The following is a 25325-nucleotide window of genomic DNA, read 5'->3' as shown; positions in this document are numbered from 1 at the left end:
GGGGGGGGGGTAGACATTTGCATACCAAATTGCCACCCTTTGCAATGAGGTATCAAAACTACAACTTTTGACATGTTATGGTCCAAGCAAATGTTTCTAGCATATAGAAATGAAAGATCACAAGATAAGACACCAAATATAAAAAGTCAGTGTCTCAAAACATCAATATTGAATGAGATGATTAGCTTTGAGACAATATTGAATGAGATGATTAGCTTCATAAATTAAACTGGGCGATAACTAGTATAAATTAAACAACCTAAAGCACACAACTGAGCACTTATCTTTGTACTCCATAAGTTTTTTTTTGTTTTTGTCATGATCTTTGATGCCAAAGCATACTGGGAAGGATAAAGGATATGTGCTTGCTTAAGGGACCAAAATGCTTTAAAGTGGGGAAATTGGGTGTTTTGAGCAACAATTCTACAAGAGATTGTTCTGTATTGTTGTCAAATTTGAGATACAATAGTGTAAAGTTTTGTTTATTTCAACCCCTTCACTATATATGAGACTAAAAATAAATATTGGAGATTATTGTATCGTAAAATCCAATATTGGAGATTCAACTTTATAGCATCCATATGCCTACAAACATAATACGCAAATGTAAAAATTGCAGCTTGAATATGCATTTCTACGGCATAAACACATGACATAGAGCTATTTTCAAATACACACAAAACACACATAACATGTGTTTATCCGAAGCACAAAACATATGCATTTCTGAGTAATAAACTCAACCAATGTGCAATATTGTTCCTACCAATAGATTTTGTTAACATTGTTCCTAAAACAGCAACTCCCAGGAAATCATGAAACAAGAGCAAGTAAAAAAAGGTGCTTTACCTTTGTACAGTTTCTTCAATTTTTTACTAGGTGTTTCACAGGTGAAGTTGTTTGATCTTGAGGCGTTACTTCTTGGCTGACTGGCATCCACCGTGCTAGAACTTCACTCGAGTTCTGTTTGGAATCTATGAGGAACTAGAAAATACCCACGAAAGTGACCCACACAGAGGAGAAGACCAGTTCAGTGAAGATCGGTTCGGTGGTAATGGCTACGGCCTCTTGAAGATGACCCACACGAGAAAGATGACCCACACAAATACCCGCACATATCCACTTGAAGATTTGAAGACCACGAAGCCAAATACGAGCTAGAGAGGAAGACCACACTAGTGACACCACGAAGCCAAAGACGAGCTTAAAGACCACTGACCATAGCACCAACGCAAGAAGTGAGAATTTGAAAATGCATTCTCTGTTTTTGTTCTGTACATAGCAAAATTGTTTCTCACAAGTTTTAGGCGGATGTTGAGTTGAGTTGAGATGTGTTGAGTTTTTTTTTTAATAATAGTGAGTTGAGATGGTAGAGTGAGTTTTGTGGAATCCACCTAAAATGAGTTTAGATGTGTTTAGATGTTAAGATGAGATTAGATGTATTTATGATAAGTTAAAAAAGATTGTGGGTTCTGCATATAAAAATATGTTGAATTGAAAAAGGTTGTGGATCCTACGTGTAAAGATGTTTTGAATTGAAATGAGTTTAGTGATTTGAGAGTTGGGTGTTTGAATATTAGATTCAACTTTAGATTGATCTCAATTCAGTCCAACTTTGGGGCCTTATTTTCCTTGTAGAAGTTGAGCACACGCAGCTCTGATGATCCATCTGATGTCAAGTATCCCCCGGTTAGTTGAATCACTATCTTCTACCTCATTTCTGGAATATGCATAGTGTACTTCAGGGATGGGCTCAACATTCTTATCTTCTAAGGCTGTGTTTGGTTGTAAGATTCAGCTGATCTCAGCTCAGTTCAATCTAGTTTTAAACTGAGTCTAACATCCAAACATCCAATTCTCAAATTACTAAATTCATTTCAACTCAAAATCTCTTTAAATGTGAGACCCACAATTTTTTTCAACTTAATACATCTTTATACGGTAGACTCACAATATTTTTCAATTTTTCATAAAAAGTATTAAACTCATCTTAACATCCAAACACACTTTAAACTGTTTAGATGGGTTCTACATAACTTCCTCCACTACTCAACTCACTATTGTTCATAAAAAACTGAACTGAACTCAGCTTAACTCAACATCCAAATACAGTCTAAGAATTCTTTGGAAGTATTTGAGGAAAAATAAAACAAATAAATGAAATAGGAAAATGCTACTGCTTCTGTACTATTTTTTTTCTTTTTATTTAATAATTAAAAAAATATTTTTTAATGATGTCATGATTTTTTTTTTAAATATTGAAAAGTATTAAAAAATACATGTGAAAAAAGAGTAAAAAAATAATATAGAAGAAATATACTAATGGAAAGTTGGAAACTGCCACCCAATGAAATAACGCGACAACTTTCACCTCAGTCAATGACTATTGCATGCAGCCACATGCATAACAGTAACACCAACTTCCACAACCATTGATGATAAAAATAGTTTTTAGTAGCAACCTCGACAAGTATATATGTGTTATAGAAAATGACGAACATATTATACTTTTTATAGCACTTTATAATTTATAAAAATAATATTCTATTTTATAGAAATGTTGTCAATTTAAAATATAATTGTGGAGAATAAAATACTCAACCTGAAGGCTAGACCTAACCCACCAAATTACACTAAAGGACAAAATGGAGAGGGAGCGAATATGAGACAAGAGTAATTATAGGTGCAGAGGAGGGTGTGAGAAAGAAGTGAAAATGGAAAGAATGTTCAGATACACCAAGGGTCAGACCTGACCTCCATTGACAGACATGCAAAGGGATTAGTCACCTCTTGGTAAGCAGGCACACACAATGGAGAGTTAGATAAAAGTAAAGGGCCAGAGGACTAAGGGACAGATCTTCTTCTTCTTCAAACTCTCAAGAAAGACATCTTCTCCACAGGAAGAGCTCCAGCTATCTTTGTACAGTGAGAAATGAGAGGTCATGAAAGACTGTAAATAAATATATTATAGTAGATTTTTCCTTCCCAAACACCCGTAGACGTAGACGATATGCCGAACTATGTAAATATGTATGTCTCTTATCTTATTTTCTCTGCACTTGTTTTTCCATTCACCACCATATACATACGCATTAATATCGTGCAGCCGTACCGGAACACTGTCAGATACTCTAAACAACACTGATCAAGGTCCAAGTCGACTAGTGGGTCGAGAATAACTCTCTCTCCTTTTGACTTATTGTGTGATTTTTCTATCTTCAACAATGATTATATAAAAAGTTATAAAAAAATATTATTATATAAAAGCATACATATACAGTCAAGATATATGCATGCCTTTAAAATTTTAATCCAAGTAATCTTTCAAATCTACTTATATATCTTTACAAATATCAATACAAAATACACTTATAAACGATTCTTATTCAAACAACTTCTCATTTTAATGCACATTCTCATAAATATCCATACAAAACATATTTTTAACTTTCTATTATTTTAAAAAATTATCAAAACTCTACCTGACAATACTTCCTACATACATTCTCAAATGAGAAATGATTTGTACAAATTTTAAATAGATAAACCTCACATAATTTTTTGTAAAAAAGTAAACCCCACCCTAAAAAATTATAAAAAAAATTATTCTTTATTAGTGAAACTCATTTTTTATAAGGGTTTGTATGAGGCGTGTCTATTTGAGATTTGTACCTGGCACTACTCTAATTATACTTTTATTTTTATTTGCCTTTTTAGACCATATGTGGAAGACATAGGCTCGTTTGGTTTCACAGATAGTCTCTACTCATCTCATATAATCATTACTTAATTATTACAATTTTACCAAACTTTCAAACAAAACACAAAAATCAATTCAAATTTTTCAAATCTCAAAACAAAAATTATATTAAAAAATTATATTCTAACAATATTTTAATTTTATAATATTTTTATTCAATTTTTTCTCTCTCATTTTTCAAAATCTCATAAAACATCTTAACTAAAATAATTTCCTACGTACATTCTCAAATGAGAAATGATTTGTACAAGTCTTAAATAGGCAAACCTCACATAAATCTTTGTAAAAAAGTGGACCCCACCTTAAAAATAAAAAAAAATTATTCTTTATTAGGAAGACCCATTTTATAAGGGCTTTCACTACACTTATCCATTTGAAGCTTGTACTTGACATTATTCCAATCATACTTCTATTTTTATTCGCCTTTTTAGACTATACGTGAAAAACATAGGTCCGTTTGATTTCACAAATAGTCTCCACTCATCTAATATAATCATTACCTAATTATTACAACTTTAACGAACTTCCAAACAAAACATAAAAACCAATTCAAGTCTTTCAAATCTCAAAACAGAAATTATATTAAAAAATTATATTCTAACAATATTTTGATTTTATAATATTTTTATTCAACTTTTTCTCTCTTATTTTTTAAAATCTCATAAAATATCTTAATTAAAACAATTTCACTATTATTCGTAAACTATCTTTCTACTATTCACACATTTTTTATCTCATCCTATCTCATTTATGTAACCCAACGAGGACATAAAGTGCGAGTTTAAAAGTTCCAAAACAAAGAAAAAAATAGATAACATGATGATCATTCCTTTGTTAGAAAGCAACAATTTCATGTAATATTTAGCGTACTTATTCAAAGATAATCCACGTTACATGCCTCTTTTGACATAACCAGACCAAAACCATGCAAACATGCAGTACTTCAACACTCTAATTGGCCACAACAATACTCTATTCCAGGCCAAGCCCCTTCCTCCTCTCCATCACAAACTCATAGATCTTCTTCGGATCAGGAAGACTCCTGGCGACACTCTCCCTCTGCATGCACCTCTTTGCCCATGCAATAATCTTGGGAAACTTAGCCTCCATGCTGAATTTTCCAAACATCTCCAAGACATGGAACCAAGTGCAGAAAGTAATGAGAGAAATGTCTACAGATCCAAATGTTTCAGCCTGAAAATAAGGTCCGTCTCCCAGCTCCTCCTCCAATATCTTGAAGGTCTCAAAGAACTTATTTACTGCCTCCTGTTCTTCTCCTTTTGTGCTCCATGGTACTCCTTTGATAGTCTCATGCACCTACAATTTTGCACCCATTTACGTTAATAATACTTTTCATATTGTGAGGGAGGACCTTCTAAGAGAAGGTTCGGGCCCAAGCCATGAAGACCCAACCCGGGCCACTCGAGGAGAGAATTGAAGCAGGCAAAGAGCCCAGGCCGGGAAGCCCAACAAAGCCCGTGACCTAGTTGACGGCCCCCAAAGATTTGGTTCTCAAGCCCAACCCGGCATCAGGAAGCAATCCCCACCCAATAAATCGCCTGATCCCACGATATGAGCATGTGGTAGACAAACAATCGTGGGATGCGGGCAGTGGGGCCTTCCACAGTGGGGGACCATTCGGTTTGTTGCAGGCCCAGCTGGCTTGGAATCGTGATGCGGCCTAGGTGGTGAAACATGACATCAACACATATGGTACAAAACAAATGGAGGAGGAGAGTATTAAGTATCTCTTTAGTTTTCTCATACTTATTTTGGATCCAGAAAGAAGTTAAAAAGACTATTAGAATTTATTATGGATAACTCAAGCTCAACTAACCAGATCAGAATCGATTCGAAACAATAAAGATAAATAAATAAATAAATAATAAATTTTTTTTGACTAAATGATGTTTTGCTGAAGAGAGACGCTCTCAGCCGGTCGAGTGGCATAATTTCTTTTACACCCACGAATAAGACACTGCCACATATAGGTTGCACCAAAATAAATAATAAATCACATACAGATGATCACAATATTTTATTTTTTCCATCACTTTTCCTCTCTCTCCCCCTCATCCGTTGCGCTCTCTCTCTCTCCCTCCCTCCTTCCCACCCATCGTCCTGCTCAGATTTCTACAACTCATAAAATTCGTCCTTTGCTTAGGAAGATCGATCACCAAGGCATAAGGCATCTCATGACGGTTCACTTTGGTAAGCTAATAGACATCCTTGACCAAATGATTAGCGAACGTCTGCAGTTGAGAAAAATATCTAGTTATAGATGTCATTCTCAACATTAGTGAAGAGAACAGTGAGGTACGCTTTCTCCTTTGTGGTGAAGTGTTCAAGGTTTATGAAAAACACTTCCCATAGGTCCTCTCTCACCTGTTCGCAGGAAAAAATACAACCCAACGCCAAAAAACAACACTAATTTGCAACAAAAAAAGTCTGCAATTGCAAAAAAAAAAAAAAAAATCCAGCAACAAAGAAAAACAAAGTTTCAAAAACCCAAAAAACAATGAAATACAAAAGAGTTTTTGAAAAAAAGCATGCGCAAGGCAGCGAGCTATGCTAAGATCAAGAGAGGGCGTTGGAGAAGAGAGCTGCTGGAGGAGAGAAGAAGATATTCAAAATCAAAGAAGAGAACTGCAGTGTAATTCAATAAACTCGCATACACCATAAGATGCATAAGTCTTGTATCTGTTGAAATTTGATTGGCTGGTGTAAAATAAAAAATAACACGCAACCTGTTTGAAGTTTTTCTCTTTGCTGAAAGGTAACGCTAAAGCTCAATCAATCCAACAAAATCGTGAATACCTTCTTATCGACAAAATCAGCCTAGAACCTAGCTTGCACTTTCTGGTAAGGATCGGAGGGCAGCAATGGAGACCTATCATTCCAAACCTCATCTATGAACTGAACAATGATGAGGGATTCACATACCGATTTCCCATTGTGAATTAGAGTTGGGATCTTCTTGTGAACCGGGTTCATTTTGAGAAGCAGATCGCTCTTGTTTTTCGAGTCTTCCTCACAGTGCTCATACTTGATCCCCTTCTCAATCAACGCAATTCTAACCCTCATCCCAAACGCGCTAATCGAGGAATTCAGTAGAATAACTTGATCTGCCATTATCACGTACAGGCCTCAAAGACTGAAGAAGAAGAAGAAATTAAGGTGAGATAGAGGTGGATCAGCTATCACTCATGTGAACTCAATCCTTCTATTTATAATTTGAATAATTATTATTATCATCCTTCATGAGAGTCCCTGCAGCCAGATATTTTGATAGGAACATGAATATCCATAATAAAAATAATTATTTGCATGAAAATTTATTATTTTAATATAAAATAATTATTTTGATAAAAATAAATAAATAAATAACAACAACAAATAAAAATAGTATTTTCTTTTCTAATTTATGGCAGTTTGCCTAATTTCAAGCCGCCATAAAACCTAGCTAGCAACTAGCGAGGATCACTCTCTGCCTCTAGCCTACCATCCATCCAATCCCCCCAACTGAGGGACGAAATCATACTTAGTTAAAGGTCAACCATATATAACCCTTCTTATAAAATAAAATTAAAATATCTACACACGGCTATATATAAAAAAATTATTAATCAATTCAACGTAGAATACACTTAATAAATATTTGCATGATATAATTTAATTTAAAAAATAAATTTTAAATTTCAAATATTAAAAATTAAATTATATCATTTAATGTAGATTGTATAATCTCTATATCGAATTGAAAATAGAATATCTGTTATATATTAATTATTAAATTTGAATGTACAATAATATTAAAAGAATTTTGATAGAAACATGAAGTCCCTGCATACAGACCGTCTTGAGCTTCTCGGTTATTAATTATATTAATTGAACTTGTTATTAATAAATAAAAAAGTTGTTGATTATCACATTTGTACTATTTTTGTAGTATTTTAATTTATATTTTAGGTAATAGGATATGAGTGGTTTGGATACAGAGATGAGTTGATATGGTTTGTGAATAATAAAATAAAAGTTGAATTGTTTATTATATTTTATGTCGAAATTTGAGAAAGTTGTTTTAAATTTAAAAAAATTGAATTGTTTATTATATTTTATGTTGAAATTTAAAAAAATTATAATGATGAGATCAGATGAATTAAAATGAATTGAGATATGTTTTGAATTCAAACGAAACCTTAGTCTCCGTGAAAAACTAGAACCGGGGCCATTTGTGCCAAAAGGCATTGACATCCAACAGAAAGTTTTGCACGCTTTGCTCTAATAAAGAATTAGGCAAATAACCTGAAACTATGGATGCATAATTTGGGTGTACATGCATTCTTTAAACAGCAATATCTTATGGATGAAAGAAAAAATAGACTAATGTTACGGACAACTTTAAAGTGTGTAAGAGAACTTTGAATAGATTCTTTAATCCTATTCTTTAAAATACATTATCAAAACTTTTTTTATTTTTTTATTTTACATACTAATTTTTACAATATGTCATTCATCAGTTTATTTATTTTTTTTTATATTATTTAAATATTTTTTTTAATTCTTTTTAAATATTTCATTTCTGCCAATAAATTTATAATATCCATATATCTTTTTATATTTGAAATTTGTTTTTATATACAATGTAAAATTATTCAGTCCTATACACATAAAATAAAAATATATAAGTTAAATAAAAATTAAAAATAAAATTAAAATTAAAATCATAAAAGAATTTTGATAGACACATGAAATCTGTGCATACAGACCGTCAGCTTTTCGGTAATATTAATTGTATTAATTGAACTCGATATTAATAAATAAAAAAGTTGTTGTTTATCACATTTGTACTATTTTTTTAATATTTTAATTTTAAAATTTAGGTAATAGGGTAGGGGATTGAACCGTAGTAATTTATTATTATTTATAAATTATTTATTATTTTATTATGATCATTATTGGCAAATCATTTAAAGATTACGTCAGCATCTAATAAAGAATTAGGCAAATAACCTGAGTCTCCGTGAAAAACTAGAACCGGTGCCATTTAAAGTTTATTATTTTTTTTTATCAAATATTTAATATATGAATAATAAATAGAAGAATTGAATTAATTTAAAAAAAAATAAAAAAAAAATTTAAGAATATTAAAAAATTTAAAAATTTAAAAAAATATGATACGTAGAGATTAGAAAAGTTGTATAGCATTACTCTTATACCAAAAGGCATTGACATCCAACATAAAGTTTTGCATGGTTTTCTCTAATAAAGAATTAGGCAAATAACCTGAAACTATGGATGCATAATTTGGGTGTATATGCATTCTTTAAACAGCAATATCTGATAGAAGAAAGAAAAGATAGACTAATGTTACATATAATCTTAAAAGGTAAGTTCTACATACTTATTTTTTGAAAAAAAAAATAAAATCTATTATTGAAAAAATAATTTTTTCATATAAATTATAAATTTATTCACTCTTTTAAATGGAGTGTGTGATACTTGAATACTTTAAAATTAGAAATATCATTTTTCAAAAAAATAACAACACTGAATGTTAGTAAATTTGCTCGCTACTTTGAGCAAGAGTGCAAGACCGACCGTATTTGCTACTTGATAGAAATCCAGACTCTAATTTTGATGAACATGTTTTTTAACTCAGAAATACTTTAATCAGAAATAAATATCATAAAAATAAATTTATAAATTAACGTGATTTGATGTAGTACGTTTTTATGAATAATGAGAGTTAAACACTTAACCAAATTAGTATCCAATAGTCTTTGTATTTTTGGATCAATGGTTGGGTCTTTAACAATTGGTATCATAGCAAAAACCATATCACGAGTTCAAGTCATGGAAGGGAGGCGACCTATAGATTAGATTAAAATGTTTTGGTACTATGTATGAGCATAGTGTTAAGTTATTGAATATTGATAGATGAGTGAAGCCATTAAAAAGAAAATGGCTACCATCGAGATAGTGTCGATAGAGTGGGTCACTGTGGGTATCATAGCGAAGACCATATCATAAGTTCAAGTCATGGAAGGGGCGACCTATAGATTAGATTAAAATGTTTTAGTACTATGTATAAGCATAGTGTTAAGTTATTGAATATTGATAGATGAGTGAAACCGTTAAAAAGAAAATGGCTACTATCGGGTTAGTGTCGATAGAGTGGGTCACTGTGGATATTAGATTCGAAAACGTGGTGGAATATTATGATCTTGAGGATTAAAAGTTTAATCAAATTAGTATCTAACAATTCTATAACTTTTGGATTCATGGTTGAATATTTAACAGTTTAACTAGCGTTAAATTATAAAATTATTTTATTATAAAATAAATTTAGCCTAACACATACTATATTAATAGACTTATTTTTAAGGATGGTGCTAGCGGGCTGCCCAGCATTTATCGGTGGGCGTAACTCTAGTTATAAATTTTTTGTTTTTGTTGTTGTTTTTTTTTTCAAGTATTGTTTTTGACATTCTTATAATTAAGAAAAAGATAAAAAAGATATAATTTTATTAATAATCACTTTCTTAATCATTAAGTAAAAAAAATAAAAATGTATTAGCAATACGATTGAGCAATAAGTTTGATAAAATCCAATTGCATTTTCTTATTTTTAAATCCCTTTTTATTAGGCTGCATTTGGATATTAAGCTTAGCTCAATTGAGTGAAGTCCTTTATGAATAGTAGTAAGTTGTGTGGTGGAGAGAGTTATGTAAAGTCCATCTAAATGGAGTTTAAAGTATGTTTAGATGTTAAGATAAGTTTAATAATTTAAGAGTTGAATATTTAAATATTAAATTAAACTTAAAATTAAATTAAACTCAATTAGACTCAACTAGTTTGTAACCAAACTCAGCCTAAAGCTGCGTTTGGACGTTGAACTGAATTGAATTGAGATGATAAAATATTATTAGAATATTATTTTTTAATATTATTATTATTTTGAGAGTTGAAAAAGGTAAATTATTTATTATATTTTATGTTAAAATTTAAAAAAATTATAATGATGAGTTAAAATGAGTTAAGTTTAATTTGGTTTCTAATCGTACACTAAGGCTTCGTTTGGTAACTAAAATCATCTCAACTTATTATTATAATTTTTTTAAATTCTAACACAAAATATAATAAACAATTCAATTTTTTTTAATTTTAAAATAATAATAACATTAAAAAATAATATTCTAATAATATTTTATCATCTCAATTTAATTTAACTCAATTCAATTCAACATCTAAATACAACCTAATTCTTATCTTTTAAACATCTTTAAAAACTCCACATGGCCACATGGCTGGGACAGTCTGGCTATTCCCCAGTTGCCTAATTTGAACTGAATTTTAAAACATGATAGGACGAAGTCTTTATGATCAATCAGCATTAACTTTATTTAGGGTACGGCTATTATACCGCCTCATGTTACCGTTGGCTGTCCAGTGTAAAGTTTTTTTTATTTTTTCATATTTTTTTAATATATTTAAATATTTAAAAAAAATTAATAATCTTAAAATTATTTTTTTAATCATTAAATAAATAAATAAATAAATTTTTTTGAGTAGCGGTAAAATGAAGTGAGTAAAGTGGAGAGTAAAGTAACTTTGCCCTTTATTTACATGTGGACGATGTCATTGCTGCAGTCGGATCTATCCCCCTTCAGTTTTTAAATAATAATATTTTTATTTATATAATTAAGAAATAATAAGTTTGGCCCCATCACAATTATATAAGTCATCTCGGTGAATTGCTGAAAAATCGAACACCTATAACCATTTTTTTAAATAATGCAATAAAAAAATTGTCTATTGGTAGGTTTGTGGCGCGAGTAGTATGCCTTTTTTTTTTTTTTAAATTAGAAGTCATCGCACCTTCGCTGCAACACATTTTTTTATATCTAAAAAGTAATCTTTTAAAATAGAAGTGGGCTACAGCCCCCGTACCCCGCCCCCCGTCCCGCCCTACATGGAGAAGGCCTAGCAGGGACAAGGGGAGGAATGACCCTAGCATGGCCCCGTCCAACCCCGCCACTCCCTCCGTTCTACATATATAATTTTTTTATATTTATATAAATATATATTGTATATAGATATATATACAATTTATTAAATACTTGAAATTGTATTCAAGTCATTTAGTAAGTCTCACATTGCTTAAGGATAACTATTGTATTATCTTTGTCTCCTATATAAAGGTTGGTTTAGGAGGTTAAGACAATCCAAAATCTAATTCTAATGAGTTTAAGTCTCATTAAGTTCTTTTTGTATATATAAATTTTAATTATATTATAATTTGGATTTAAGAAAATATTTTTGGACAAAAATTTTTTTTTTTAGATCCAATGTGTTGGCTTAAGTGGGGGGTGGGACGGAGGGAGAAAAAACACCCACCCCCACATAGTGCGGGGTGGGCTGCAGGGAAGGGTACACCTTGACTCGCACCATGCGGGTATCAGCCCTATATCTTAAAGTATAAAAAGTCTTTAGAGTTCTTAAATTCTTAAGCTCGTTTGGATGTTGAGATGAGTTGAGTTTTTTATGAATAGTAGTAAGTTGAGATGATAGAGTGAGTTTTTGAAATCCATGACCTAAGATGAGTTTAGATATTTTTTTTAGTCCTATGAAATTACTTTATTTTTATCGTTGAGTAACAAGAGTGGGTGAAGGAGCCTCGTCCACTCGTCAAGCCCCGTTTGTCAGATGCAAGCTAAGAGGCATCCACCCAAACATTAAATACATAGGGGGACGGGGCTCAACTTGTTTGGGATATACCCTATCCGGTATTATATATGTATAATAGATTTGTAATGAATGAAATTACATTATTTTGGATGTCCCAAAACGGCGTTGTTTCAAAACATAACCCTGACTATAAAAGAAAAATTCCTCTCTCACCTCTCGTTTTTTGTATGATTTATATTATGTAAGATTTGTATCCCAGTCCTCGAATTTGTAATGTAGTATAGGACGAAATGGCAGACATACATTGGAGGGGTGGGAGGAACAAGGAGACCTCTCGTCATATTGAATAAAACAATATGATTAGATTCCGACACCTTAAATAGCAGTTAATATCGTATGCATTTATCAAAGTTTCAGATTCGATTGGCTTATACATACACATGGATACACGCACAAACATAAATGCATACAAAAATACATACACATACATATATAACCATTAAACTTAGTTACAAAAAAAGTTGTGAAAAGTATTCATGCATGTCTATTATTATACTTTTGTCACCTCACATTTTTAGAATCTGAATTAATGCTTGTCAAACGTTTGTTTATTTTGTTTGGTCGCTTTTTAGACTATACATCATGTATAAAGTGCACCAAAAGTTCAAAAGCAAAAGAAGATAAACACCATTCGTGGCACTAGGGGTGGCCACCCCTTCCACGCACCCCGCCCTGCATGCGAGGCTGGGGGTGGGGTCTTCACCCCCGTCCCCCGCCCCCGCCCCCGCATCCTGCATATTTTGTGTAAATTATAACGTATTAGCTTTTACACTACGTAATTTTTAAATTTGTCAATATATATTTTGTGAACAAATCTAACAAATTGTAATATATATTTATATATACACAATTTGTAAAATATAAATATTTATTTATATTTATATATAACATATATATATATAAATGTAAGCGGGGGCGGGGTTGGGCCCTCCTAGCCACCCGCCCCGGCTAGAGGCCCTAGATGCGGGGCGGGGCAGTGGAGTGCGAGCCTCGCTGCCCACCCCTAATTCATGCCTCTCTTGACCTAAACAAAAGATGGTTTTTATTAAAAGATCATAATTTACGTTACACGTTTCTCTTGGCCTAACACACGACTGACATTTATTTACCTAAACTATAAGTATACAACAAACTCAACGCGTGGACGACACAGTACATGACGACCATGATCAAAACTGTGCAAGTATGCACGCTAACACGAATTCAACAGTACTCTTGCCAAAACATTACTCTAATCCAAGCCAAGCTCCTTCCTACGCTCCATGGCAAACTCCAAGATCTTCTCCGGATCAGGAAGACTCTTGGCGACACTCTCCCTCTGCATGCACCTCTTTGTCCATGCAATTATCTTCGGGAACTCCACCTCCATGCTAAAGTTACCAAACGTCTCCAAGGTATGGAACCAGCAGGAGAAAGTAATGAGAGAAATGTCGACAAACCCAAATGCTTCACCCTGAAAATAAGGCTTGTCTCCCAGCTCTCCCTCTAATATCTCGAAGATCTCAAAGAACTCTTTCTTTGCTGCTTCCTGCTCTTCTCCTTTTGTGGTCCGTATTCTCCTTGTGGGCGTATACACCTGCATTAATTTACACTCTATACGTCAAAAGTACTGTTCATATATTACAAAACAGGTGGAGGAGAGTTTAAAGCACTAAAAATAAATAAATTTGTCAAACAAATCAAGTCGTAAAAGAAATTAGAATTCATGCCTTCTTATCGATAAAATCGGCCCAAAATCTAGCTTGAGCTCTCTCGTAAGGATCAAAGGGCATCAATGGAGACCTATCCTTCCAAACCTCATCTATATATTGAACAATGATGAGAGATTCACAAACCGGTTTCCCGTTGTGGATTAAAACTGGAATTTTCTTATGAACTGGGTTCATCTTGAGAAGCAGATCGCTCTTGTTCTTCAAGTCCTTGTTCCTGTACCCATACTTGATCTCCTTCTCAGCTAAGGCGATCCTGACTCTCATCCCAAACATGCTGGCCCAGAAATCCAGCAGAATCACCTGATCATCACCCGCCATTGTAGATACCTCAAAGGATTGAAGAAGAAATTAAGGTGAGATATATAGAGGAAGCAAAAGAGATTGTGGAGCACGTTAAGAACTTTATCCTTTTATTTATAGTTTGTTATGGCGGCATGCACGGATTGAGAAGCTTCAATAACTTATCGAGTGCTTGCAGCCCTAAAGATAACTTTGGTGCGTTTTGATAATACTATACGTAAGTTAGAAATAAAAGTTGAAAGTTAGAATATTTTATTTTAATATTATTTTAAAATTTAAAAAAATTAAATTATTTATTTTATTTTATACTAAAGTTTAAAAAAATTATAATATTAAAATGAGATTACTATACAAATGAGCCTAATATCACAAATTGAAGATTTTATATATTAGATATATCTTATAATAAAAATAATTTTATAATTAACGAATTCTATACTTAATTACGAAGTGAAAAAAAAAACCAAAAAAACAAAAGAAATGACCAGCGGGAGCCCAACAGTAAGCATATCATTTTCCTTTTCTTAATTCATTTGACTCTACCAACTACCTACCCTTGTGTGTCGTTTTTTAAAGCCTAATAGTCTCCCCTGCATCCTTCTGCGTAATTCCAGATGGTCCGGATAATGAAGTGATGTCACTGCTTACGTAGTGTAAATGTACCACTTGCTTTGTTACGAGGTTGTTTTGCCTGCTTTTTATTGTTTATGTTAAGATGATTTGGACGGAATAGTGATAGGTAGTTGAATAAAATATTATTTTTTAATATTATTATTATTTTAAAATTTAAAAAAATTAAATTATTTATTATATTTTGTGTAAGAATTTAAAAAAAATTATAATAATAAAATAAAATGAATTAAGATAAATTTTTAATCTAAATTGAACTTAATTTCAACGAATATTATATACAAATATCACTTTTTATATAGTATAGGCTGCCTATTTTTACCATAAAGCATATTCGAGAACTTCGAACTCAAGTTCTATTCACTATAAAAAAAAATCGAGCTAGATAGAGAAGCTCTGCTTTTTAGAAAGAAAACAAATCCTTCCAAGGGCTGTCCACCGAAGCTCACCCCTTCCTCTCCATTTCCATATCTCCTTTTCGTTTTTCTCTTTCTTTCTTTTTATTATTTATTTGTGAATATATTTTTATAATAATATTTTTTCATCGCGCATGGATTTTCTTAGACTTGTTGCACTCTAGCTATGAACAGTCGACACGCACCTCACCACGACATTTCCCTCCTGCCAATCTATTGGGACAATGCAGAACTGCATCCAATATGTCGACGTGTGGCCCTCATGCACGATTTGTTTCTGTGCGTAGTTTTCACGCGCCGTCGAACTTCGACAGCTCTGTTGGCTACACGCGTCGCACCAGCAAAATCACCACCCTCTGATCCTTTAGATCGGCCAGACGCCTTCTCCCTTTTATAGACGGATGGTCCTCACGCTCCACTCCAGAGGCATGGGTTGACTATTCCTCCTCTGCAGATCTGCTCTTCCCTTACTGGTATATCCGGGTTATTGCTTTCCCTAATTGATGATCTTGTGAGAGAGACTAGAGACCTCACCAACAAATACCTTAAGACTATCAACTACAGTGCATCTACTTGCACTGCTTCCAGCGGTGGCTTGCCTTCAAAACGTCTTTTAAGACGGTTCCCTCTTAATAGGGTTTGGGTAGAGACCAAGAAAATTGGTCTCAAAACTTTTTTTTTCTTTTTTTCCACCACATTTGCACTGTATTTGTTGTTTTGGGGTATTTTGTTGAGGAACCTCACCCCTCTAATATGTATCATCTTTTTTTAATGAAGTTTGCTTGCTTAGGAAAAAAAGAAAAAAAAAAAAGAAAGAAGTTCTATTCACTATTTAAATGATGAATAAAATTACTATGCCTCTCCACTTTGATCGCTCTATTTAACCGTTGGTCAAATTTTTTTTTTTTTTACTTAATAATTAAGGAAGTGATTTTAAGTATATTGGTACATTTTTATTTATTTTTTAAAAATATTTAAAAATATTAAAAAAAAAAAAAAAAATCACTGAGCGATACGCCAGCGGTAAGAGTGGGTCGGCGTAATAGCCCCACTCTTAAATGATTAAAGGAGTAATTGTTCAAAATGAACACGTTACCCCAAAGTTTGAAATCAACGTGTTAACCAAAAGTCACATAAACTGACAAGTTAGTTTATTCCGAAAAGATTAGACCAAAAAAAAACAAAAATAATAATAATAAAAAAAGGATCAGTACTCACAACAATAATTAACACTTATTTTATTATTTTAACAAATCATCTTTTCGTAACAAATATTTAACCCCTCATAAGCATTTATCTTATAATGCCAGTATTAGAACTGATTTTATTAGAATTAAAGAAAAATTCTCGATTGCCATGGGCGAAACTAGAAATCTAATTTGGTATGTGTGCACATCACCTTATACTTAAAAAGAACCTATAAGTAAGTGAACAGGAATGTGCAGGAAATTTTGTTTGACACCTTTCATTCCATTTATAGTCTTGTGTGAGAAGTCGATCAGGCATCACACGATAAGGGGTAAAACTGTAATAAAGGGTAAAAATGTAATAATACTCAAATGGAAGAGGGCATCAACGGAAGAAATAAAGTACATAACAAATGAATCAGAGGTAAAGGTTTAATAACGGTGACTTACATAAGTGCACATGAAAAGTAAAACATAAAAGTAAGGACAAAATCGTATTCTAGTTACTTGGAATTTTTGTTCATGCATTTGTTGTCACGTTTCAAAAAAAAAGTGCATTTGTTGTCACATGGCAGCAAAACAAAACCTGCAGGTACGTTTGTATGACCAAATAATTTGTTAAGGTTAATGATAGGCTTATTATTTTCGTATTATCTATTTATTATATTTTTTTATTTTTTATTTTATTTAATAGTTAAGAAAATGACTATTAATAATCAGTTTAGGAGGGTAACCGATAATCGATTTATAGCTGGCCTCTAATTTTTTTTTTCAGCATTTCTCATTTATTATGCTCTTCATCTACTTTACCTTCATCTTTTAAGATATAGAGATATTATATTATTCGTTTTTTTTTTTAAATTTAAAATAGTAATAATGATAATTAAACTTATGGCCCTATAGGAGACAAAAACTGTATAGATTCGATTATTATCATAACAATACATAAATGATTTTCTCGTTAATTTATGTGCAGGTGATAACTGTGATGTCTTCAAAAATGCTATTTATCAGCAATGTAACAATCAAAGTTACTGGTTGTCATATGTATTTGTGTTTAGCTCTATCATTATTGTATTTTCTTTTATTTCATTGATTAACAAATGAACTATGGCCTACTTGATTACTTCCTATGATGTTTTCTATGATATTCTTGTTGCATGTGGCACCCCAACATATATGATTTGGTTGTTCATTAGAAGTAATTAATGATGTCTATGTGTTGACCCATTAGGCTGATTGTCTGTAAACTAATTCTAGATATGGTCAATTTATTTTGGTTTGAAAATATTTATAATCTGAAAAAATCCATATATATGATATATATATATATATATATATATATATATATATATATTTCAACCGCTCGCACGTTTGCCCCCACGTTTGCCCCACTACTAGTGTGTATATATATATATATATATATATATAATAAAAATATATATTTTTTAAGTACTAGTTTGACTGCATAAAAAAAAAATATATATATATATATATAATCAATTATGCTAAATAACATCGTCGCTCTTTCATTAAATATAATTAATCAAATATGGCATCCATACTAAATCTTTTAGTAATTTTCTTCTCAATAATAGCAATATAGACTACTAAATAATCTCCAAGAAAGCCATCATCTATTTTATTTTGAGGCTTTATCTTAACGATATTCATAGTCGAAATAGTTCGCTTAATAGTTACTGTTGAAACTGAAAATGTTAAGACAAGTTGAGTCAATCTATTAACAGATAATATACCTTGGCCTTTCTTGTAGTTTTCAATACCCGGCCATAAATAAGAAATTGTGGATAAGTCTTGTAGATCTGGATGATAAGATAGAATCGTGCTCATAATGTTGCAGCTAAAATCTGATCTTTTAGTTGAAAATACATGATTTTCTTTATCCAATTTGAGGCAATGCAATTGAGAACCAAATTAATTTGGGGACCAAATTTTATCGTGTTTTTAACTTCTCTAGTATTCCCATAATTTATTTATTTATTTGAGATTTTTGGGGGTACTTGGCCCTTGGCCCGGCCTACATTCATCCCTGCCGATAGGAGTATAATCGGTCCGGTCCGGTTCGGTTTTAGATAAAATTTAGGACTGAATCGGTATGTACCAGTTTTATATTTTCCAAAACCGATTACGTACCGGTTACCATCCTAAACCGGTATTTCCAGTTTTACTAATTTCCAGTACGGTCCGGTCCGACTTTCCGGTTTTTTAAAATATAAGTTTGTCATTAAAAAATAAAAATCTGTTAATAAAAAAAAAAAACTGTTTCAAAAAGTTTGTTCTAAAAATCTGTTCCTATTACAAAATTTGCACTACTAAAAAAATCTGTTTGAGTAAAAAAATTAGTATTAGTTATAAACTTATATATTAGTATAGCTATATAATATATTAGACTATATAATAGTGTTAATATTATACTATTAGTATAGTTATATATTAGTATTAGTCATAAACTTATATATTAGTATAGCTATTAATATATTAGACTATATATCATATAATTTAATATATATATTTTAGTTTAAAGCATATGATCAATTAAATTTTCATTTTCAAGATTAAACTTTTATTTTGTAAATTATAATAACATTATCTTATATATAATTATATTAATAACATATGATCAAACAAATTACAAATGTTCATATTTAAGATTAACATTTTATGTTATAATTTATAAATTATAATATGAAATTATTTCATATATGATATATAAGTATATATAAAAATTTCACATATAATTATATATTATATATAAAACTTATATATAAAATATTAATTTTTATATTTTTTTCCCCAACCTGTCCGGTCCGGTCCTGGAAATCGTAGAACCGGAACCGGACCGGTTTCGGCCAGTTTGCATAATTCAAGAACCGGTTTTCCAGTTTAAATTTACACCCCTACCAACCGATTGCTTTCCATTTTATTTGATAATTAGATAAATCTTTTAAAAACATTAAATATTCAATTAGATAGATATATAATATATATTTGAATAGTGCTACATGTACTTACAGTTTTACTTATAAAAAATGCATAAGATCTATTTTATCAGTTTTATAATCTTCAACATATCAATAATTCTCAGCATATTAATAACTGACACGTGAAGAAGTAAGTCTTTTATAAGTACAATTAACATTTCTCTATATATTTCTCTCCTATTTTAGATTTAATACATCACATATTTATATACCGCAATCATATAAGAAATGCATGCAATTGGGAAGTTATAATTGTCTGAAACCTTTCATTAACTGCATCTTAATGAAATAACCTCAGGGATTTTCTAGCAAATGAAATAATTCCCATTAGATTTTCCTGGTGACCAGACATACATTATTCCTAATTAATTCAGTCCTTCGCACAAAAAGCAACATCGAAATATCAAAAAGACATTATGGTAGAGAGTACTCTAGTCTTATTGTAAATGAGGCGAAGTTGTGCGCACATAGGTTCTTTTGCAAAGTACATTATATTAATTTCAAAAGAAAATGAATGCCCTGTGAACCTCTATTAATCATCAAGGCCCTTCCTCTTCCTTATCTCTACGACAAATTCATGGACATTGTTGGGGTCAAGAAGAGTCTTGGCCACACTCTCCTTCTGCATGCACCTCTTTGCTCGTGCAATAATCTTTGGGAACTCCGCCTCCATGCTGAATTTTCCAAACGTCCCAAAGGTATGAAACCAGCTCTAGAAACTGATGAGAGCAATATCAGCGTACCCAAATGTTTCACCCCCAAAATAAGGCTTGTCTCCTAGCTCTTCCTCCAATATCTTAACAGTCTCAAATAACTCATTCTTAGCTACCTCCTGATCTTCTCTTTTTGTGGTCCATAGTAGTCCCTTTGAAGTCACCTGCATTAATTTTGAATACTCATTTGCATTAATATAACTCTTCACATGTTACATGAAAGCAGATGGAGGAGACTAGTATTGAGTTATATTTTCAGTTTTCGTTCCAAGAAAAAGTTTTCAAGTCAAAATTTATTAGGGTGTTGAATAGATAACTCAGACTCAATTAACCAGAGAATTTATTAACACTGTTGATGTTGTGTTTCGCAATCCGAGCAACTCCGCGAGGGGTTGACCTATTCTTGTGAATATGGGGAAATGAGGGCTCGGGATGATGAAAAACATCTCTGATACCTAAGTTAGATTGGGTTCTCAGCCTGTGATTTAAGGAAGCTCAAACGAAAGTGCATAGAGAGTTTTCTACCCCAGCAAGGGGGATATATATACCCAATTAAAGTGGTCCCCTGACAAGCTGATCGTGGCGATGTTGCTCCGTACTCAGGTCGTGTCTTCTTCCCACGTTTTGCCACGCGATAGGCAGTCCATGCCTGATCGTGGCAACTGCTGACAGTCCAGGGTGCATGTTGTGGTGTGCCTGACCCCAACCTTCATTAAATGTAGTGTGGTTTCGGCCTGGCGCGCCCACCTTCCAGGTCTGTCCAGTTGTCAGTGTCCAGGGACCAGGTTGTCTTTGACACTGTGTATGGGGATGGTCGACCAGTAGTGGTGTCAGACTTTTTGACTCAAGGATCCTTGTTCCACGTGTCCAACTTCACTGCTCCTCTCTAGGCTTCCTTGGGCGACCTTGCCCTTCCCGACCTGGCCCATCCTATCATTTCATACTAATTGCCGGGTTACTCTTAGACCCATTGGTGCCTTGTGGGTTGGACCCATGTGGATCGGCCCGACCTTGGGAACGGCCTCGGCCATCACAAACACTATAAAAATAAAAATAAACACTAAAGTACTCCTTTTGACTCATATATTTTGGGACCGATTGATTTCTTACTACAAAGGGTAAAAAAAAAAAAAAAATCAAACCGTGAGATCAGAAACTAAATCAGCCCAAATGAAGCCGTGCATGCCTTGTTATCGATAAAATTAGCCAAACATCTGGCTTGAGCTCTCTGTTAAGGATCAGAGGTCAGTAATGGAGATCTATCATTCCAAACTTCATCTATGTACTGAATAATTATGAGTGGTTCACATATAGGTTTCCCGTTGTGGATTATAACTGGGATTTTCTTGTAAATTGGTTTCATCTCGAGAAGCAGATTGCTCTTTTTTTCTGATCAAATCCTCCTCCATACACTCATACTTGATCTTCTTCTCAGCCAACGCAATCTTGACCCTCATTCCATACATGCTGACCCAGAAATCCAATAGAGTTAGCTGGTGATCTGCCGTTGTCACCGGCCTCAAAGGATTAAAGAGGAAATTAAGGGGAGATGGAGGAAGCAAATGAGATGTGGAGTAGTACTCTTGTGGACTTCATAACCCTCCTATTTATAATTTGTATAAAGGCACATCCATTAATGAAAGATTGTGCCGTATGCTTTTATATTCTTTTATTTTTCTTTTTTGTTAAATCATTCTTTTTTAACGTTCTTTTTTTTAAACTATCGTTTTTTTTTTTAAATTCATATATTCTCAAAAATCGTATTTTAAGATTAGCCTCATTTGTTTTCACAACTTCTTTCAACTTATCTCATATAATCATTACAAATTTTTTAAACTCTCACACAAAATAAAATAAACAATTCAACTTTTTTAAATCTCAAAACAAAAATAATATTAAAAAAATATATTTTAACAATATTTTATTCAACTTTTAACTTTGATCTAAACTCATCTTATCTATAAAAACAAACGAACTATATGTCTTCTGATGGTAATATTTTAGAAATCTGTCTCTAGGTGGCCAATAAATATTAAAAACCAGAGTAATAATGGTTAGCTTTGCTGTAGAGGCTCTCCAAAATTGGGATGTTTAGTTTAGCAAAGTTAAAAGCTTACTGTATTTGGAAGAGCCACCTGTTTTCTAACTTGACATAAATCAGTAGCTAATCTCATTAAACCCCCTGCTGAAAAATTTGAAAAACTTCCTTAAAATTTAATATTTACATATTATTTATATACAGCAAACTCTTAAAATTGAATTTTACCCTCGTAAAAAAATTCTTTTATAATTTCACCCCCAAACTAGGTATCCTTGTTCTAGCTCTTTAGATAAAGTTACGTCTTACAAGCTGGGCACATGACATGAGGAGCTTAGGCAATCCTATCAACGACAGTTTTTGCTAGCATTTTTGTAGAACATGTATTTTTCTTAAAAAAATGTTAATGTCGCATGCATGCCACATCACCCGTGCATAATGCCCGTGATCTGCTTAGCATGTAGATACATATATAAAATGAGAAAGTATACACATACAACCTTTTTCACAATCATATATAATCATTTTCACAACTCTTTATACAATCCTGTTTTAAATTAAGGATATTTTTATAAAATAACTTATAAAAGTAATATATCATTTTAGAGAAATACCTCTAACAGTGGAAGCAGAGGAAGAACAAAAGGCCTCCCAGACGTAACGCCAATTTTCTTTCTCTAGTACTGCAGTTGACCTCTAATTAAGGTTATATGAACTTTTAGATAATGGCCGATGGGGTATTCAAGCACATTATTGGGTTGTTCAATAAAAAGGACGTGGTTCGATTGCAACTTTTAGAGAATAAGTTGGCAAATACAATTCAAGGAGATCTTTCTATTTCTCATTTTTTCTTAAAGATTAAAAATCTTTGTTCAGAAATTTCTACTCTTGATCCGGAAGAGAGCCTATATTTGAGGCACGAATGAAGTAAAGCGTCATATCATTTGTAGATTGAAGAGGAGTATATTGCCTTATATCCCACTATAGATTCCCAAAGAGAGAGTGATATCTTGTTTTACTCAACTTTCCTCTATCTTGTGCAAGTATAAAAAAGGAGTTTTCTTATTCAAACATAACTGATGTTTCATGCCTCTTTTAACCTAAAGCATATATAGGATCAGACACGTACACCATAAGGCATAAGCATCCAAAAAACTCAACGGACGACACATATGAAAATCAAGACCCTCAGCCAAAACCATACAAATTCAGACATTCACAGCTTCTACCCTCTGGCAAAAACATTACTCTATTCGAGGCCAAGGCTCTTCCTATACTCCACAACAAACTCATCGACCTTCTTGGGTTCCTGAAGACTCTTGGCGACACTCTCCCTCTGCATGCACCTTTTTGCCCATTCAGTGATCTTGGGGAACTCTGCCTCCATGCTGAATTTCCCAAACATCTCAAAGGCATGGAACCAGCAGGAGAAAGTGACGAGTGAAATGTCGACAAACCCAAATGTTTCACCCCCAAAATAAGGCTTGTCTCCCAGCTCTCCCTCCAATATCTTGAAAGTCTCAAGTAACTCGTTCTTTGCTGCCTCCTGCTCTTCTACTTTTCCCCATAGTACTCCCCTTGGAGCCACCTGCAATTTTGCACTTATTTGCATTAACATTACTCTTTATATTACAAAATAAATGGAGGAGATCAGTTGAGTTATTTCTTCAATTTTTCTATACTTCTTTTACATCCAGAAAAAACAAAAAAAAAAAAACAAGTCATAATTTATTAGGGATCATAATAGATAACCCAAGATCAATTAACCAAAGAATTTAAAACAATAAAATAGATGAACAAACACTTATAAATTCCTGTTGACTCATGAATATCTTGCTTCAAGGGCACCCAAATGAATCTTTGCTGAGAGCAGATGCTAAAACACAATCAAATTCATCAAACATATCAGCCAAGATGAAAGACGCGCATACCTTCTTATCGACAAAATCAGCCCAGAACCTAGCTTGAGCTCTCTGATAAGGATCAGAGGGCAGCAATGGAGACCTATCATTCCAAATCTCATCTATGTATTGAACGATGATGAGGGATTCACATACAGGTTTCCCGTTGTGGATTAGAACTGGAATCTTCTTGTAAATCGGGTTCATCTTGAGAAGCAGATCGCTCTTGTTTCCAAACAAGTCCTCCTCCCGACTCGTACTTGATCTCCTTCTCAGCCAACGCAATCCTGACCCTCATCCCAAACACGCTAACCCAGTAATCCAGTAGAACCACCTGATCATCTGCCATTGTCACACGCCCCAAAGTATTGAACAAGAAATTAAGTGGTCGAAGATAGAGAAAGCAAAAGAGACGTGGAGTACTTTCTGAACTTATCCTCTATTTATAATGAGGAGTTTATTTTATCTCTCCAACATGACACTTTTATTTGATGATTAGTTAAAATTTTTTATTTTTTTTTACTTAATAATTAAGAAAATAATTTTAAATATATTGATATATTTTTTTTATTTTTAAAATATATTTAAATATGTTAAAAAATGTGAAAAAAAAAAAAAAAAAAAATTTACGCTGAGCATATCGCCCAGCGGTCAAAATGGGGCGGCATAGTAGCCGCCCCCATTTATAATATGTATAAAGGTGCTCGTGGGATATTTTTTTTTATATTCTCGTGATTCATATCGTTCTTTTCTTAAATTTTATAATTTTTTTAAGCTATAATATTTTTCAAATTTCATATATTCTCAAATTTTTTTCCTTAAATTTCATAGATTGGATTAAAAAAAGAAAGTCAGGTGGCTAATATAAACTGAAGTCTCCAAATTTGAGAGGTTACTGTAACAGAGTTAAGAGC

At 32.5% G+C, this 25325-nt stretch overlaps 3 protein-coding genes and 1 pseudogene across 3 annotated transcripts; all 4 read right to left on the bottom strand.

The window, feature by feature from the left end:
- Positions 1-4590: 4590 nt before the first annotated feature.
- On the bottom strand, positions 4591-7022 carry LOC121266799 (glutathione S-transferase U19-like). Its single transcript, XM_041170624.1, has 2 exons — positions 6704-7022; positions 4591-5077 (listed from the first exon to the last, which is right to left on the bottom strand). The coding sequence occupies exons 1-2, from the start codon at positions 6890-6892 to the stop codon at positions 4733-4735; spliced, it is 534 nt and encodes a 177-aa protein (XP_041026558.1). The 5' UTR covers positions 6893-7022; the 3' UTR covers positions 4591-4732.
- A 6512-nt stretch (positions 7023-13534) lies between these two features.
- On the bottom strand, positions 13535-14619 carry LOC121266797 (probable glutathione S-transferase). The gene is made up of 2 exons (XM_041170621.1): positions 14222-14619; positions 13535-14088 (listed from the first exon to the last, which is right to left on the bottom strand). Exons 1-2 carry the CDS (start codon positions 14540-14542, stop codon positions 13744-13746), a joined length of 666 nt encoding a protein of 221 aa, XP_041026555.1. The 5' UTR covers positions 14543-14619; the 3' UTR covers positions 13535-13743.
- A 5672-nt stretch (positions 14620-20291) lies between these two features.
- LOC121267959 lies at positions 20292-23449 on the bottom strand (annotated as a pseudogene).
- A 123-nt stretch (positions 23450-23572) lies between these two features.
- Positions 23573-24855, bottom strand: LOC121266798 (probable glutathione S-transferase). The gene is given in 3 exon segments (XM_041170623.1): positions 23573-24098; positions 24442-24664; positions 24666-24855. Coding segments are annotated over 3 exon segments (657 nt in total). The 5' UTR covers positions 24761-24855; the 3' UTR covers positions 23573-23759.
- Between the last annotated feature and the right edge of the window lie 470 nt (positions 24856-25325).

The sequence above is a fragment of the Juglans microcarpa x Juglans regia genome, chromosome 5S, assembly GCF_004785595.1.
Source record: "Juglans microcarpa x Juglans regia isolate MS1-56 chromosome 5S, Jm3101_v1.0, whole genome shotgun sequence".
Classification (NCBI taxonomy): domain Eukaryota; kingdom Viridiplantae; phylum Streptophyta; class Magnoliopsida; order Fagales; family Juglandaceae; genus Juglans; species Juglans microcarpa x Juglans regia.
Note: the sequence above shows the minus strand (reverse complement) of the source record. Positions and strands in the feature narration are given on the sequence as shown.

Bases quoted from the DNA above. Each gene is read 5' to 3' on its own strand.
- LOC121266799 (XM_041170624.1), bottom strand. From the start codon at position 6,892: ATGGCAGATCAAGTTATTCTACTGAATTCCTCGATTAGCGCGTTTGGG. The intron at 5,078-6,703 runs GTATGTGAATCC...GCAAAATTGTAG, and splicing joins TAATTCACAATGGGAAATCG to GTGCATGAGACTATCAAAGG.
- LOC121266797 (XM_041170621.1), bottom strand. From the start codon at position 14,542: ATGGCGGGTGATGATCAGGTGATTCTGCTGGATTTCTGGGCCAGCATG. The intron at 14,089-14,221 runs GCATGAATTCTA...AAATTAATGCAG, and splicing joins CCGATTTTATCGATAAGAAG to GTGTATACGCCCACAAGGAG.